Here is a 15,094-nt window from a genome sequence, read left to right on the forward strand (position 1 = left end):
TATCCTTTGACCTCAATAATTAAAAAAATATATACATCTGCTGTCTGGAAAGTAATATATGTACAAAGTTTAAATGAGATATAGCCCATGAACTTAGAATCTAGTCTGTGGAAAAGACAAACTATAATTACATGACCAAGATATGAAAAATAAAATTCTTTGTGGAGAGGCAAAGTTGTTTTTGACGAGTGAGAATTAGGATTGGGAAAAACTTCACACAGGAGGCTTTAAAGCATAGTTCAGAATTCAAACAGGGAAAGTTATAATTACAAAGCATTCAGTGCCATTTCATTTTTGCTCTATTTCCGTTATTGTAGTTATCTAAATATTTTATGTTTCTACATTTTTCCTTCTAATCAGTTTATTTAAGTCTTCCTATGCTTTTTGGAATTCTTCTATATCCTTATTAAACATCATTTAGGAATGACTAAAGAAGATAACCCTTTTGATTTTTCATATTATTTTAATTACCTTATTGTTAATAATTTTAATGTCACTTAGTTTTTATGAAGGATTATTAACTGGAGAGGCATAACAAGACCAGAAATACAAAAACAGTAGATAATCCTTTTGAAAAAAAATTTTTTTAAGAAAAAATCAATTGGGAATACTCGGTGACAGATTTTAGGGCTATCACTCCTCTTACACTCAAGTCAAATGGAGGATATCCCCGACAAAGGGAATAGCATAAGGAAAAGCATCAAGATGGGAGAAAATAGTATGTGGCAAGTGATACACAGTAGTCTAATTTGACTGGAGCATAGTTTGTGAGGAGGGAAGTAATATTAGATTGGGTTGGAATAGGGAGTTTTGAATGTCTGACAAAGGAGTTCAAACTCCACTCAAAAGATAACAGAGTTCCTCAAATTTTGTGAGCTAATAATAATAATACCAGATCCGTGCATAAGAAAAATTAATCTTTCTTATAAGAATAAGTATGAAGAATGGAGTGGAGGAGGCAGAGACTGGTAAGGTCATTAGAAGTCTGTTACAATAGTCTGAGTGGGCCATGGTGAAGGTGGAGACTGTGGAAATAATTGGGGACGGGTATAAGAGGTATTCTGAAGGTAGAATGTATGGAACTTGCTAACTGATTGTCAGTTGTTGTTCAGTTATTTTAGTTGTGTCTGCCTCTTCGCGACCTCATTTGGGTTTTCTTGGCAAAGATCCCAGAGTATTTTGCCATTTCTTTCTTTAGCTCATTTTATAGAAGTGCAAACTGAGGCAAATAGGGTGAAATGACTTGTCCAACACCACACAGCTAGTAATTGTCTGAGGCCAAATTTGAACTCAGTTCTTGCTGACTTCAGTGTGACTTTCTATGCACTGTTCTCCATCAAGCTGCCTTCATCAGTAACTAAGTTCAACTACATGTGCATAAAATTGCATATGCAATAGTTATAGCCATGACAGGTTTTGGAGCTGAAGAATTCTGGCTCTTGACTAACTTTCACTGCAAGCTGCCACAAGGTGGTAATGCTATATTACAAATGGCACTGCCATTCCTTTCTTGCCCCGAAGATTTAGAAGGTAGCTTTCTGTTCAAACCTCTTCCTCTATTATACTTATACATTTCCTTGGCTCATTTTTTAAAAAAAATAACAAATACCTCTATTAAAATTAATCTGTGGTATATTTTGGTTTTTTTTCTTTTAACCTCACCTTTATTTGTGAACATATCCTTTCTTCCTCCCATACAAAATAGGTCACTTCTTATAACCACAAATGCAAAGCAGTTTAGCAAAATCAACTTTTAAGCAAGTCACACAGTATATATAATACTCCCCACTCATACTCCTCCATCTCTGGAAAAAAAGTAAGGAAGATGTATTTCCTTATCTATTCTACAGGGTCAAGTATCAGTGTCATTAAATTTTTGTTCAATTTCTGTTATTGTGGTCATTAATATGTTGTTATCATGGTTTTACCTATTTCCTTCTAATCAGTTTATTTAAAATTTCCTGTACTTTTTATATGTCCTTATTATATATCCTTTAAGGAAGCCTAAAAAAGATAATCCTTTTGATTTTTCTAACTAATTTTTCTTATTATTTTCTTATAAATTTTAATTAGCTTATTGTTATATCACCTAGCTTTTATGATGGAATATAACTGGAAAGGCATAACAAGAACAGAAATATAAAACCCAAAGATAATCCTTTTTAATATTTTTTTAAAAAGAAAAAATCAGTTGGGAATATTTAGTGACTCAGCTGATGAAACTAGCACTCATCTTTAATACTCAACTTTCTAGACTGTTAAAAAGTCCCTGGGGCCACCCCATTTTAGTTCTCCAAGTTTTATGCTTCAAAATTCCCTGTAGGACCAACCAGATCAGCCTGACCACTTCCCTTATGGGGAACTTTTCTCTTTCTAAACTCTGAGCCAGTCAAGTTCCATATCCTGTTACCTCTGTGCTTCTTCCCTGTCTGCTGTTTACTCCAGGGTTGAGTTAGTTCAGAATTTTAGTTGAGGGAGGGAAGAAAAAAAGGAAACAAATCTAATATCCCTGATCACCTTTTAAAGTCCCCAAACCCTTGTCCCTTTCTCTTTCTCTCTTCATGTATTTTTTAATAGCTCCAAATCAATGACTTCATTTTTGCAGGGAACTCCCAATGAAGAAATTACCTCTACCATTGCAGATCATAGAAGGGACATCAGAGATGATTACTTCAGTTTCTTTTTAGAAGTGTTTTGTCCAAGGTCATCATCAGAGGCAGCATCTGAACTCATGTCCTCTTACTCTACAATTAATCCTATTTTTCCAATAATTTTCTGCCTTGTAACTTATATTTTTAGAATCACCTGTGACACAGGCTGCAGCTTGTGTATATCAAAGAAAGAGTTAAAATCCGAGTCTTGTTGACTTCTCTATGCCCAGTCTCATCCAATCATTTGGAGGCTTTTATATTCATTTTTGGTTTTACTGTTTTCTTGATTAAGAAAACACTCACTTCCTTGTGTTCTCTCATTCTCTCCCCAAACCCTTTCCCAATAACTCTTTAAATAAAAAGACTTAAATTCAAGAATTTCTTGAAGGACCAAGCACATTTTTGCATGTGGTCCTTCTGGTGTTAAAACACAACCCTCCTCAGCTTGTATCTCCTAGCAACTTTAACAGCTGGCTTCTTCTAAAAATCCCTCATAGTTGGAAATGGCATTATTCCTTATGACTACACATAGAAAAAAGCAATTGAAAGGCTTTCAGCCAGTACTTGATTGACTTTACTGGCACTTTATCATTAAAATTGATTGCTTTTTACTGAGATGCTACAGCTACTTTATTATTTCCATTTGTTTTTTCTTTTACTGAGGGGAAACCCAGTTACATGACAACATCCATCTCAGAATTCTGTTGTCAACCCATACACTCTTTTCCCCTCAAAGCTTGTTTTTGCACAGGTAGATATGTCCTGGTGTTTTGTACATGAATAATGGAGCGTGCATTTATCTGGATGAATAGGAACTTGCAGGTGTTTTTGCTGTCAAAAACTGTTCCTGTGTTTGCTCTGACTTCCCTAGGAAAGGAAGCCAAAGGACATTTCAATCGGGCTGTCACCACTGGAGGATTTTTTATCCCGACAATGAAACTGCAGACAACAAATACTGGCAGCTCTTGTGATCTTAGCAAGCCAGAGGGTGAATGGGTTGGAGGCCCAGCAGGAGCGGAAGGGGGAAAGGCTCCCCAGGCCCGCCCCCTCCAGAGCAACTGAAGGTATTTCGAGCTGTGGAGGATCCAGAGAATGATCAGGCATCCCCAAAAATGCTTGCCATGTTCTATACTTCAGGTGATAGCTCCAGCAAATCAGTCTTCACCAGCAGCCTCTTCCAGATGGAATCCTCCCCTCGTCACCAGCGGAAGGCTCTCAACATCTCCGAGCCATTTGCGGTCTCAGTACCCCTTCGGGTGTCGGCAGTTATCAGCACCAACAGCACCCCTTGCAGAACACCTCCTAAGGAAATGCAATCACTCTCTAGCCTAGAAGAATCTTCTCTCCAAGGGGCTGAGGGTGGGGGTTGGCCTGGGTTTGAGGAGGAGAAGACATCGGTAACTGACGCTTCTGCAGGTAAAATTTCGTTGATTTTGATAACCATTTTCTTCTATTTCCAATGTGATTCCTTAAAGTATAGCCAAATTCCTTTTATTTCAGTTGGCATTGGAGAAAGGGAAAGGGTCACTACTTTAAAGCGCCCCTATCACATGTTCACAGATACAGAAAGAGAACAGAAACATATAAATAGAAACAGAATAATTGATAAATTCCTGAATCCAGTACCTGACTACCAAAAGCAAATAATTTGCTAACCTTTGTGTATTTCGGTCGGTATATACAAAGGAACCTGAGGTCTATTCACCTTGGATTGATATTTTTTTTTTTAAGATTCTAGCATTTTTTGTTTACCTCAACATGAAACCATCTAGCTCTTAGTTGCCTAGTGTCATTGTGAATTGTTTTTAGTTCTGAAGAGAAGTATTTCCTGCATTGAAATCACATGTGCAGTTTCAGTTCCTAGAATCAAAATGAGATTGGGACATTGCCTTGTGTTATGTGTTCCCCAGGTAGTTTTTATGTTACTAATAAGCCCTGTAGTCAGACTAAGCAAGGCTATATATCTGTTGCTTGAGATCCACAATTAGAATAACATATCTCCCTGTGTTTGCTAAGAACAATAGTTTTGCATGCAAATTTTCTGGACACATTTATTTTGTAGCTGAAATCTTATTTTTGAGTATCTTGGACTTTTTTCCTTGACTCATTTGTGAATATATTTTTGTCCCTTTTCCCTAAATTATGAGTTCTCTAAAGCTAGGAAGTCACCAGGGTAAAAAGCTGTAAGAATTAGGAAATCAGTCAATGGACAAAATATATTTTTGGATTGTTGTTCAAATTGCAAGGCATTGTGTGAAATTACTCTAGGGCCCAGCTTCTTAAACTGTGGGTTGCAACCCCATATGTGGTCTTCTAACTAAATGTGAAGGTCATGAAATTATGGTTTATTTTCAGTAAATGTTTGATTTGTATATTTATTTATAGATGTATACACCTGGAGGTCACATAAAAATTTCTCAGGGGAAAAGGGGTCATGAGTGGCAAAAGTAAGAAGCACTGCTCTAAGGGGACAAGCCTTGTCATTACTCTAATGTCTCTATAAGTTCTGAGAATAAGTCTTAAGAAAAGAGACAGGCAATGAGATTGATTGTTCAGCTATAGCTATTTTAAGGGGACCACAAATTGGGCACAAGAGAGAAAGTGAAAACACTGGAGACAATTCAGTGAGAAGTCTTTCTCAATTCTTGTAGATCAGAGAGCTATCTGCCCAGCAATCTCTGTGCCATGAACTTTTAGGGAAAGAAAGTAAGTCATTTTAAATCATCAAGTTAACTAATCACCCATTTTTATTTCTACCACAGCTTCTGCACCTCAGAAATTAAGAACTATAAAGTCTGAATCTCTGGAAGATTCCAAACCAATGCCTGAAAAGGAAAGGAAGGTGGAATGCAGTTGTAATCATTCCCCAGAGCAAAGTACCCACCCTGGAGAGAAAGAAATCTCTGCCATCTCAGCAAACTTGCCAGTTTCGACCATGATAGAGAAGACTCATGATTTAGAGGCAGCCACAAAGATCAATGAAAGCTACCAGAGTGAGCCCACTGCTCAGCAGGAGAACCCCAGGGATAAAAAAGAAGATGCTATGGTCCTTTCAGAAATGGTAAAGTAGCTGCAATAACTAATCTAACTTGGAGGCACTCCTCCCCCTTTCTCTGCCCTGTTTTCTAACTTGCTCAAGTTCAAAATATCTTTTTCAAGGCTAGAAGAAATTACAGATAATCATAAGTATTGTAGTTACATGTTAAATTTTTCATAAAGTTAAAAAGTTCATATCAGAGATTTTTGTTTCATGTACAAATCTCCTTCTATTATATAATATATAATTTATTTTGGTGTTTAAGATCAAAATTAAAAAAAAGTTAAGGTTATGAAAAACAAATGAACAAAAAAAAATTAGAAAAATTCTAATATCTAGGATTAGAAAGGACCATGGAGATAGTATAGATCAATGTCCTCATTTTTATAAATTGTAAAATTTGAGTCTTTGAGGTTAAGTGATTTGCCTGGAAATATAGTTACTCAATGGCTCAGTGGCCCAGATAGAACTTTAAGAAACAAATTTCTTCTTTCTACATTTCAACAAGTCTTTCCACTCTACCAAGTCCTCCAAAGCATTTACAAGCCCAATTAACTAACATAAGTACAGTATGTCATAAGTGTTTCATGAATGGTGGGAGTCATTTAGAAGGAGTGTTTGAGAAATGCTGGGAAACACAAAGGGCAGTGAATAAAATGTGGGGCCTGGAATCAGGAAAATCTGAGTTCACATCTGGCTGTAGACATTTACTAGGTATGTGACTCTGAGCAAGTCACTTAATCCTGTTTGTCTCAGTTTCCTCATCTGTAAAATGAGCTGGAGAAGGAAATGGCAAATCATTCCAGTGTCTTTGCCAAGAAAACCCTGAGTGGAATCACAAAGAGTTAAACACAACTAAAAATGAGATTTTTAAAAGTTCTACAATGAACTGTTTTTCAGTAGGAGTAAAACAAGATTTGAGGTAGGGAAATTTTTAAAAATTGAAAACTTTCCCAAACTCTAATTTAAGTTACTTAATTTTAAATGAGCCTTTGGGCTTTGAGATTTGTTGGATGGAACAATAGATAAAATGAAGGACAAATGAGAATCTTGACCACATTATGGGAGAAGACAGGCGATAGACTAATAAAATAAGTCAGAGGTTCAGGTGGTTAGAATTCTAAACTTTGGCTGTTGTGGTTTTATTTCATATATGTTATATTTAAGTGAGATATGTTTATTCATTCATCCTCCACTTACCAATGAAGGAATTTTTTGGATGAATTTAGGAATGTATCTAGCATCAGAATGTTCACAAACCAGCTATTTCAGGTTCCCTAAGTCCAAGTAGAAAGCCCTGGTGAATTCCCTGTAGAATGTCATCTCCTTGAGGACAGAGACTATTTCACTTTTGTCTTTGTACTCTCACCGTTATCAAACAAGTTTTGCATATGATAAGGACATAAGAAATGTTTGTTAAATGAATGAGCAACTATTAAAACTGGACGGGGGGGAAAGAAACCTGCTAAGTTAATAACAGAATTTGTGATATATTTCAGGATGAAGATGACTCTTCAAATGCTTTGATGTGGCCTGAAATTCAACAAGAGTTGAAAATCATTGAATCTGAGGAAGAGCTCCAGGCCCTACCATCAACTGCCCCAAAGATCAGCACTGATCAAACAGCTTTTATTTCAAGCCCAAAGACCACCCTTTCTCCTTGGACAAGGGGCTTCCCTGATGAGTCCAGCCTGTCTGCAGTCACAATGGAAGAAATTCCAGATAAAACCATTCAAATCCCAACTTCAGAAGGTGCTGTGGTCCCCAAGACTGGAGCTAAGGGAGACCCCGATCAACCCCACAACCATCAGAGGACTGAACAGGAAACAAAACTATTATCTGAGTACAATAAGCAGGGGGACTCTCCAAGGACTCCCATGCTGGAAATGGTTCCACTTGATTCTGCTTCTCCACAGGACAAATTATTCATGGGGAGCTCAGGGAATGTACTTCCACCTCCCCAACCTCAAGAGCAAACTCTTCAGAAAGAAGACTCTTTGACAAAAAACCCTGAGAAAGAAGAAACTTCAGAAGCTATGGGAGAAAATTCTCATTCAGACCAAACTCAGGCTGTGGACGGTGCTAGTGACCCCAGCAGCTTCTACCAGAGAGAAGACGTTCTCCCAGCACAGGGTGAAAAGCAGAGCCCCAAGGAGAAGGGAGAGAAATTGGTTTCTGGGGGAGAAGGCCCACTAAGGGAATTGGGGACCTCACCACATAGAGCCAGTCTAATGCAGGAAACTTTTGATTATGATGAAGAAGACACCTCCACTGACATTGCACCACAGAGTTTAGAAATGGTAGAGCCTTGGGAAGATCATCAATGGGTCACAAGCCCTCTTCATTCCCCAACACTAAAAGATGTTCAGGGAACTCGGCCGCAAGAGCTCCTCCTCCAAAATCAAAGAGAGAAAAGGCTCTCTCACAGACCCATTTTTGTTCAGAGTCATTCCCTAGATAGCGAACTTACCATGAAAAACCAATGGACTCATCCATTTCCGTCATCAAGTAGCTGTGTCAGTCTGGGGTCATTGATGGCTTTTGACCCCTTACAGCTGCTGCCCCCAAACAGAGAAAAAGGTGAATGGGAAAAGAAAGCACCAACTCATTCCAAAGAGATCTCAGAGCCAGGGAGAACAGAAGACAACTTTGGCTTGAATTCAGGAAGAGATGTACACTCCAAAATAGTAAGAACTAGTCCTGACTGCTTCACAGAGAAGGAAACGAACATAGATGAAGAAAACCTTCTGCCAAACCCTTCGATGACCATGAATCAACAAAGTAGCTGTGGCTTAGCCTTGGAGAATGTTAAGGAAAATAGTCCATCTGGAGGTCAGGACAAGGCAAGCCCTGAAATGTCTCTTGTTCCCAAAGGTGAGTTGCTTTCTTCCTCCAAGTTACAGCTAACAAGTAATGATTGTGTACCTCCTAAAGGGAAGAATAGACCCTCTTCCCTCAACCTGGACTGTGTACCTCTTGTAAATGACTTCTTTAGGTTTGAGAATGTGATTTCACTTAGTTCACCTGGAAGCCAACTGTTTGACCAAGGAGAAGCTAAAAGGGAAGGTCCCAACTACCCATGGTCCCCCATTTGTATGATCTCACCCCACAGTACAGCAGACCCCTGGAGAGCTCACTGTGGTGCCCAGGACTTAGACATGGTCACTCATGCCTTAACAGGCCGTCGTAATTCTGCCCCTGTGAGTGTGTCAGCAGTGAGAACTTCCTTCATGGTCAAAATGTGCCAGGCCAAGGCTGTGCCTGTCATACCACCTAAGATTCAGTACACACAGATTCCACAGCCCCTTCAGGCTCAGAACATAGGGGAAGATGCCCTTCCCTCTGCAGAGAAGGCCAAAGCAGAGGCCAGCCCTATTGATGGGACGCCTCCAAAGTCTGCTACAGAGGAGTCCCCTTTTTCCCCAGGGAGACCTCAGGAGGAGAACACCAACCAAGAAGGAAAGGAAACCATCAATTCTATCCAAATGGACTCCACATCTTTTGAGACTGATGACCATGCTCTTTCTCCAGATGCATGCGTGTCTTGCCTTCTCTCCTCCCAGGATGCTTCAGCACCCTGCAGAAAACGTACATCAGAAACAGAACCACCTGGGGACAATCCACTTTCTTCAAAAATTGAGCGGTCATCTGGAATGTCCAAACCTTTCCACAGGTCAAGACCAGGAAGACCTCAGAGCTTAATCTTGTTTAGCCCTCCTTTCCCTATTATGGATCACCCATCTTCCTCTTCAGACTCCAGGGCCCTACTTTCCCCTATTAGAAGCCCCACCCAAACAATTTCTTCTGGTCTCATTTGTGGTGAGCTGGCTGAGAACACATGGGTGACCCCAGAAGGAGTCACACTTAGGAACAAAATGACTATTCCTAAGAATGGCCAGAGACTAGAGACCTCAACCAGTTGCTTTTACCAGCCCCAGAGGAGATCAGTGATTCTGGATGGAAGAAGTGGAAGGCAAATAGAATGACATCAGCTTATTCCCCACTCCTTCACTTGGAACCTTCTCCTATCAGGACTCTGTTAAGATTTGCCTGGGTATTATTTTATGGTCAACTCTTTTATTCCAGAGGAAAATTTGATTGCTTTGGGATTTTCCAGGCCTCTTGTTTCACTTTTTTTAGCCATTCTACTCACAATCTTGAGGTCATTCAGGTGCCAGAAGGATTGGGGTGCTTGGTAGAAGGGCAAAGAGACAAAATTCGATCAGTCCATTTCCTGCTTATTAACAGATGAAGGAAAAAATGTTCATCGAGAGAGATGACTAAAATGCAATTTAGAAATTATTTGTGAATTGCATTTATTCATCCATGCTATCTTTATCCAAAACTATTGAGAGCTGGCCATAATAATACCCTTTGCAACAAAGAAAAATCTTTTTCCTATATCAGAAGACATTCTTTCTGAAGTTTCTGGTTTCCTGTTCTCCATGTTATTTAATGCTTTTTAAAACTCATGCTTCTTTAGTAACTTTTTCTAATATGCTTCATAAAAATTCTACTATCAGAAAAAAGAGATTTGGAAATATAAATCTACTGTGCCCTTAGAAATTTAGGCAGGTGGATTAACAAATACACTTTGTCCTTGGTGGTTCTACACCTGTCCACACCACCAAGTGGTGCTACTGGCTATAATACAGCATAGAAAATAAAAACACACAATTACAAATCCTGTGATTGACACCAATTAAAAAGAGAATTTTTTCATTTGTATTTAGCTGTGTGTGAATTTGCCTGCCTTTCTCAGTGACATACCCAGTAACTCAGAGAAAGACATTTGAGGGCTATGATAATGATGGATGCTCTTTTTATTTGGGAGCACTGCAGTGTTAAATTGCTTTCCTCCAAATCTTTCTAATGTCAGAGTGACAGAATGGTATAATATATAAACTCCCTGCATAGAAAATTGGGGGTGGTGTCAATACTTTTTAGTTGGTAGGGATAGATTCCACCCTTCTCCCTGAAAGGGGTGATTCTAGGAAGGGAAGAATGGAAAAAAAGGAGGCAGTGACTAGTGAGAAGGTTCCTCCCCCCACACCTTATCCATGCCAATGTAAGAGCCTCCCCCATAGAAAATATATTTAATTGTAACCAACAAACCACCTTCCTTTTCCCTGCCCTCTCAGTTCTCATGGACTGATGTGAGAGAATCCTTCTCTCTTAATCCAACCTCCTGATCGTAATACATGCTCCTTAGTCTACTTCTTCCAGATATTTAAGGAATAATCTAGCCTGACTCTTCCTCCTTTTTTGTTGGACGGAAGAAAACTGAGCATGATCTAGAGTCAGGTTTTTGAAGAAAGCACTCCAGTTTCGATCCTACAGAAAACAAAATAAATCTATATACCAGTTCATTTTCTTTGCACCCCAGTAAAGGAAACCTTCTTGTTTGAAGGTTAAATGGAAATGGGATCATCTTGGTGATCCCATTTCTTAGTAGCCCCTTTCATCATCCTTTTTTCAGGTCAAGTCCTGGTTAGATCTACCACTCTGCCCAGAATTACCCACCAAAGAATTGGGTAGGATGCTGTTTTGGCCTGGCCTGATGGCATTCCACTCCATCCACATGCAAAGAGGACTTTAGAAATCACTTGGTCCAAGACTCTATTTTATGGATGAGAAATATAAGGCTCAGAATGAAATGATTTGCCTAAGGCCATGCAGCTAGCAAGTGAGAGGGCTCAAGACTAGAGCTTATACTTTCTTTCCAATAAACCAGAAGAGTAAGCATGAATTTTTTTCTAACAGGTATCTTGATCAGAAATATCTGACAGTTCACTCCATAGGACATATCCAGTCTCCAGGGAGAAAGTCTTACATATCAGGAGAATTAAGACAAGTTGAAAAAAGAGGTTGAAGGTTTTTGGTTGGTTTTGATATATTTCTAGCAGAGGCAATAAAAATGGTGAAATGAGCATAAGCAAAGGAGGCAGATATTCAATTGATCTATAGGAATGGGTTTGACTGACATATAATGTAATTCTGGGGTTACAGTGAGTAAAAGTAATTGTGATGACATTATGAATTTGTTGTCCAAGAATTTCAAGTATTAGATTAACTTCCTGTGCTAAAGTTACATTTCCACCCTTAGAAAAATTAGCTTATGAGACACAACTTAATAACCGGGCTCTCATCAATTGCTTTTTGATATCGACCATTTTGCTAACATCTTTCCCATATGAACTGCATTTTAGAAAATAAAAGATGAAAGTATCAGCATTTTGCTTCAGTCAGGAAACCTCTGAGCTTAGCAAAGGGATATTTAAAATATATTTTGCATATTTTGAATTCTTGATTGTAACACACGAGTATATTTTTGTTATTTTGCTATAAGACTGAAAAGCCATTGGTTTGCCTATTAATTTGCCTATTAATAACATTTTCAGTGCTCAGTGTTTGATTTCATATATATGTGTAAGCATATACACACATATCTTTAGTTTGACTTTAGATTCTGACACTGTATATTTATAGAAGTATCTTCAAGAGCCTAAGTGGAAGTTCTCAAAATATGCATTGGAATTTGCCTAGAGACAAATAGAGATTTTCTTTTCTCTGCTGTCCTTCACAAGCCAGTCAAATCCCACATGCTGACTTTTCCTCAGAATGCCTCTGCTGGAATTTGAGAAACTATCAATAATTTTCTATGAATGAATTGCTCCCTTCTTCCCCCCAAAAATGATACCTTCTTTATTCTATTTGATTCCTGGAGAAATCAACTGTAATTTTCATTAAGATTTTCTTAGACACGGCTGTATATGCAGGTCTGGTACTAAAGAAATCCTTGCAATATTTGTAAATGGAAAGGGAAACCCCTCCAAAGCTTATTGTAACACTTTGAAACAACTGAGTAAAAAGTGACCCAGTTGAGGTCATTGTCCATAGAGGAAAAATACCTTGGGTTTTCCCATTCATTCCCTTAGTTTATACACTGAAATTTATATCCTCTGAGATTAAAGAGAAATCGGGGCTGGCCATCTGTGACTGGGGAAGTTATGATGCTAGACCATTTCACAATATAACTATTTCAGGAAGATGCTGCAATATTATAGACCTGTTCTTATGCTGGAAGGAAAATGCTAATACCAACTCCTTGGGGAATTCCGCAACCTATATAAATTTTATACTATTTAAACATATGCCATTAATAGAGAAACAATTGAATTTAGTCATAGAATGGCCACAGTAGGCCAAAAATTGATGATACTATCAAAATGAACTAGATTCAAGATATCTTATGGAGAATTCTAATAGAAACTGAAGTTTTAATTTAATTCATTTGAAAAGGAAGGAAAGAAAGAATGAAAGATGATCCACAGTGAAGTCTGAATTGAAATATTTCTAGGGACATTAAAAATCCAAGCATCAACCACCAACAGCAACAGTAAATATTAAGTGCTTTCTGTATACAAGATACTTTCACAGTTCCATAAATATTTGTTAAACAATTTATTAATTCCTTATGTAAATCCAAATTATGAAGAAAAAAGACGAGCAGTTGAGGCAAAGCTTTTAGAACTAGAAACACCGGGATTGAGATAGAAGGCAATGTTGCTAATGTAAAGTTACTTTTTATGTCTCCCCCTTTCCAGATCAGGATTTATCAAAGGCTGTGTGGTTTCCACCAGAGTTAGAGCACTTTTTGAGATTATTCAAATCCAAATGAAATGTCAACAGATTAGATAACCATACCTTTTCATCCTATATTACTTTTTTTCCATTTTTTCCAGATAACAGAGAAAATACTTCATAAAAGGTCTGTTCAGTGTGCTGAGAACTTTTTAACATTCTATTGGTACCAGTGCCAACATTGGGACTGTCTTTTTGTTCTCTCTCACATTTGACCCATGACCACTTCACCTCCTTTTCTAATAATACAAGTCCTAGATGAACCCTTTCAGGTTATCTTAAATAAATAAAATCAGGAATATTTTAGGTATCTGGACAATATTCCAATTTTTAATATTTTGTTTTGATGACTTTCATGAACTAGTTCCAAGTTAGGCAAGTGTTTGTTTTGCATATTTTCAAGTCAGAACTAAGGTTCAAATGGTTTTAAATGACCCTAATTGGTTCTGTCTCTGGATCCTATCTTATCTGAAAATGGGCAGGTTCACATGTGATATTCTTCAATGGTGGATTTTAGAAGCTTCACTTAAGTTCTAACAAGTTAGATAATTATATTTATTTCTATTGTTTCTTAGATATGGCAGAATCAGAAGGGCTAGCCCAAATTGGGCAGAATGGGAAGGATGATAGGGAATAGGGAATATTTACATGTGTCTTGGAGCCTCCTACATGAAGGGACACTATTAACTACCAGATTTATATATCTGAATAGCGGTAGAAGATCTTGGTTAGACGTATGCCTCACCTAAATAGATGAGAGTCAGATGATGCCTTGAAACTTAGCGTGATGTGTTCCCAGAAGGGTAATTCCAGATACTTTAAGGGGTAGAAGTGAGGACCAATCTCTTGTCCAGAAAGAACAGCCCTCACCCAACTCAATACAACCCAATTTTAATAAGTAAGGGACACAGAAGGAAGTGAGCAACTCTATAAACATGGAAGTGATAGTTTAAGTATGAGGAGTGATTAGCTGGTAGCTCTACCATTTCAGAAAGCACGTAACTGGGGATTATCCCAGTATGTCAAGCACACAACAGTATTTTTTGATAGTAAGAAGAGAAATGTGAATGAAGGTTATTTTTCTAACCAAGTGAGGGAGGGAAAGGATAGGAAGTCCATGAAAAACCACCATATTATTGGAATATATATTATTGGGTGAGTTACAAGGATTTGTGATAATTTAGCACAATAGTACTTCGTGATTTATGATTTTGCAAGGTGAAGCACTTTTCCAAAGGTTTCTATTTGAAAGCCACAGGATTTCAGTTGTATGCTGAAATTCATGAACCTGTATAATCAAAATTTTTTTTCTGATTTAAAATAAAATGTATGAATATTACATTAAACATATGCAGAGAAACATAATGTGTAATTAAAGATAAAATTGTTATATGCTTCCAAAATGTATACTAATAAATATTTTAAAGTATAGTGTTTGTGTTGAGAAAATGAATATAAGGCGGTGTTAGGATGCTCATTAGATCTTGGTCATGTCAATGACAGAATAAAGGAGTATCTTTCATGCATTTACAAGGCATGCTTTTAGATTGCCTGGGCTTTGTTTGGGGTAATTTCTGGGATTGGGGTGAGGTTTGGGAATGGAGTCAGGGTGGTGTTGGCAGTTGATATGTTGGGATTGACATTGGGAAATGATGGTATGGCACTGTATTGATTGGCACTAGATTACACAGAAAATAGAAAGGTTCCCAGAGATCATTTAAGTCCAATTCCTACTCCTTTACTATCATTTTATAGATGGGAA

General features: G+C 37.9%; 1 protein-coding gene across 1 annotated transcript in view; it reads left to right on the plus strand.

The window, feature by feature from the left end:
- ARHGAP31 (Rho GTPase activating protein 31) overlaps positions 1-14,869 on the plus strand; it is a 162,875-nt gene extending 148,006 nt beyond the window's left edge. The window contains 4 exon segments of the mRNA XM_051985332.1: positions 3,523-3,690; positions 3,693-4,067; positions 5,414-5,712; positions 7,188-14,869. Of these exon segments, the coding sequence (XP_051841292.1) occupies positions 3,523-3,690; positions 3,693-4,067; positions 5,414-5,712; positions 7,188-9,674 (3,329 nt within the window). The 3' untranslated portion in view covers positions 9,675-14,869.
- The last annotated feature ends 225 nt before the right edge of the window (positions 14,870-15,094 follow it).

Source organism: Antechinus flavipes, chromosome 3 (assembly GCF_016432865.1).
Source record: "Antechinus flavipes isolate AdamAnt ecotype Samford, QLD, Australia chromosome 3, AdamAnt_v2, whole genome shotgun sequence".
Taxonomy (NCBI): Eukaryota; Metazoa; Chordata; class Mammalia; order Dasyuromorphia; family Dasyuridae; genus Antechinus; species Antechinus flavipes.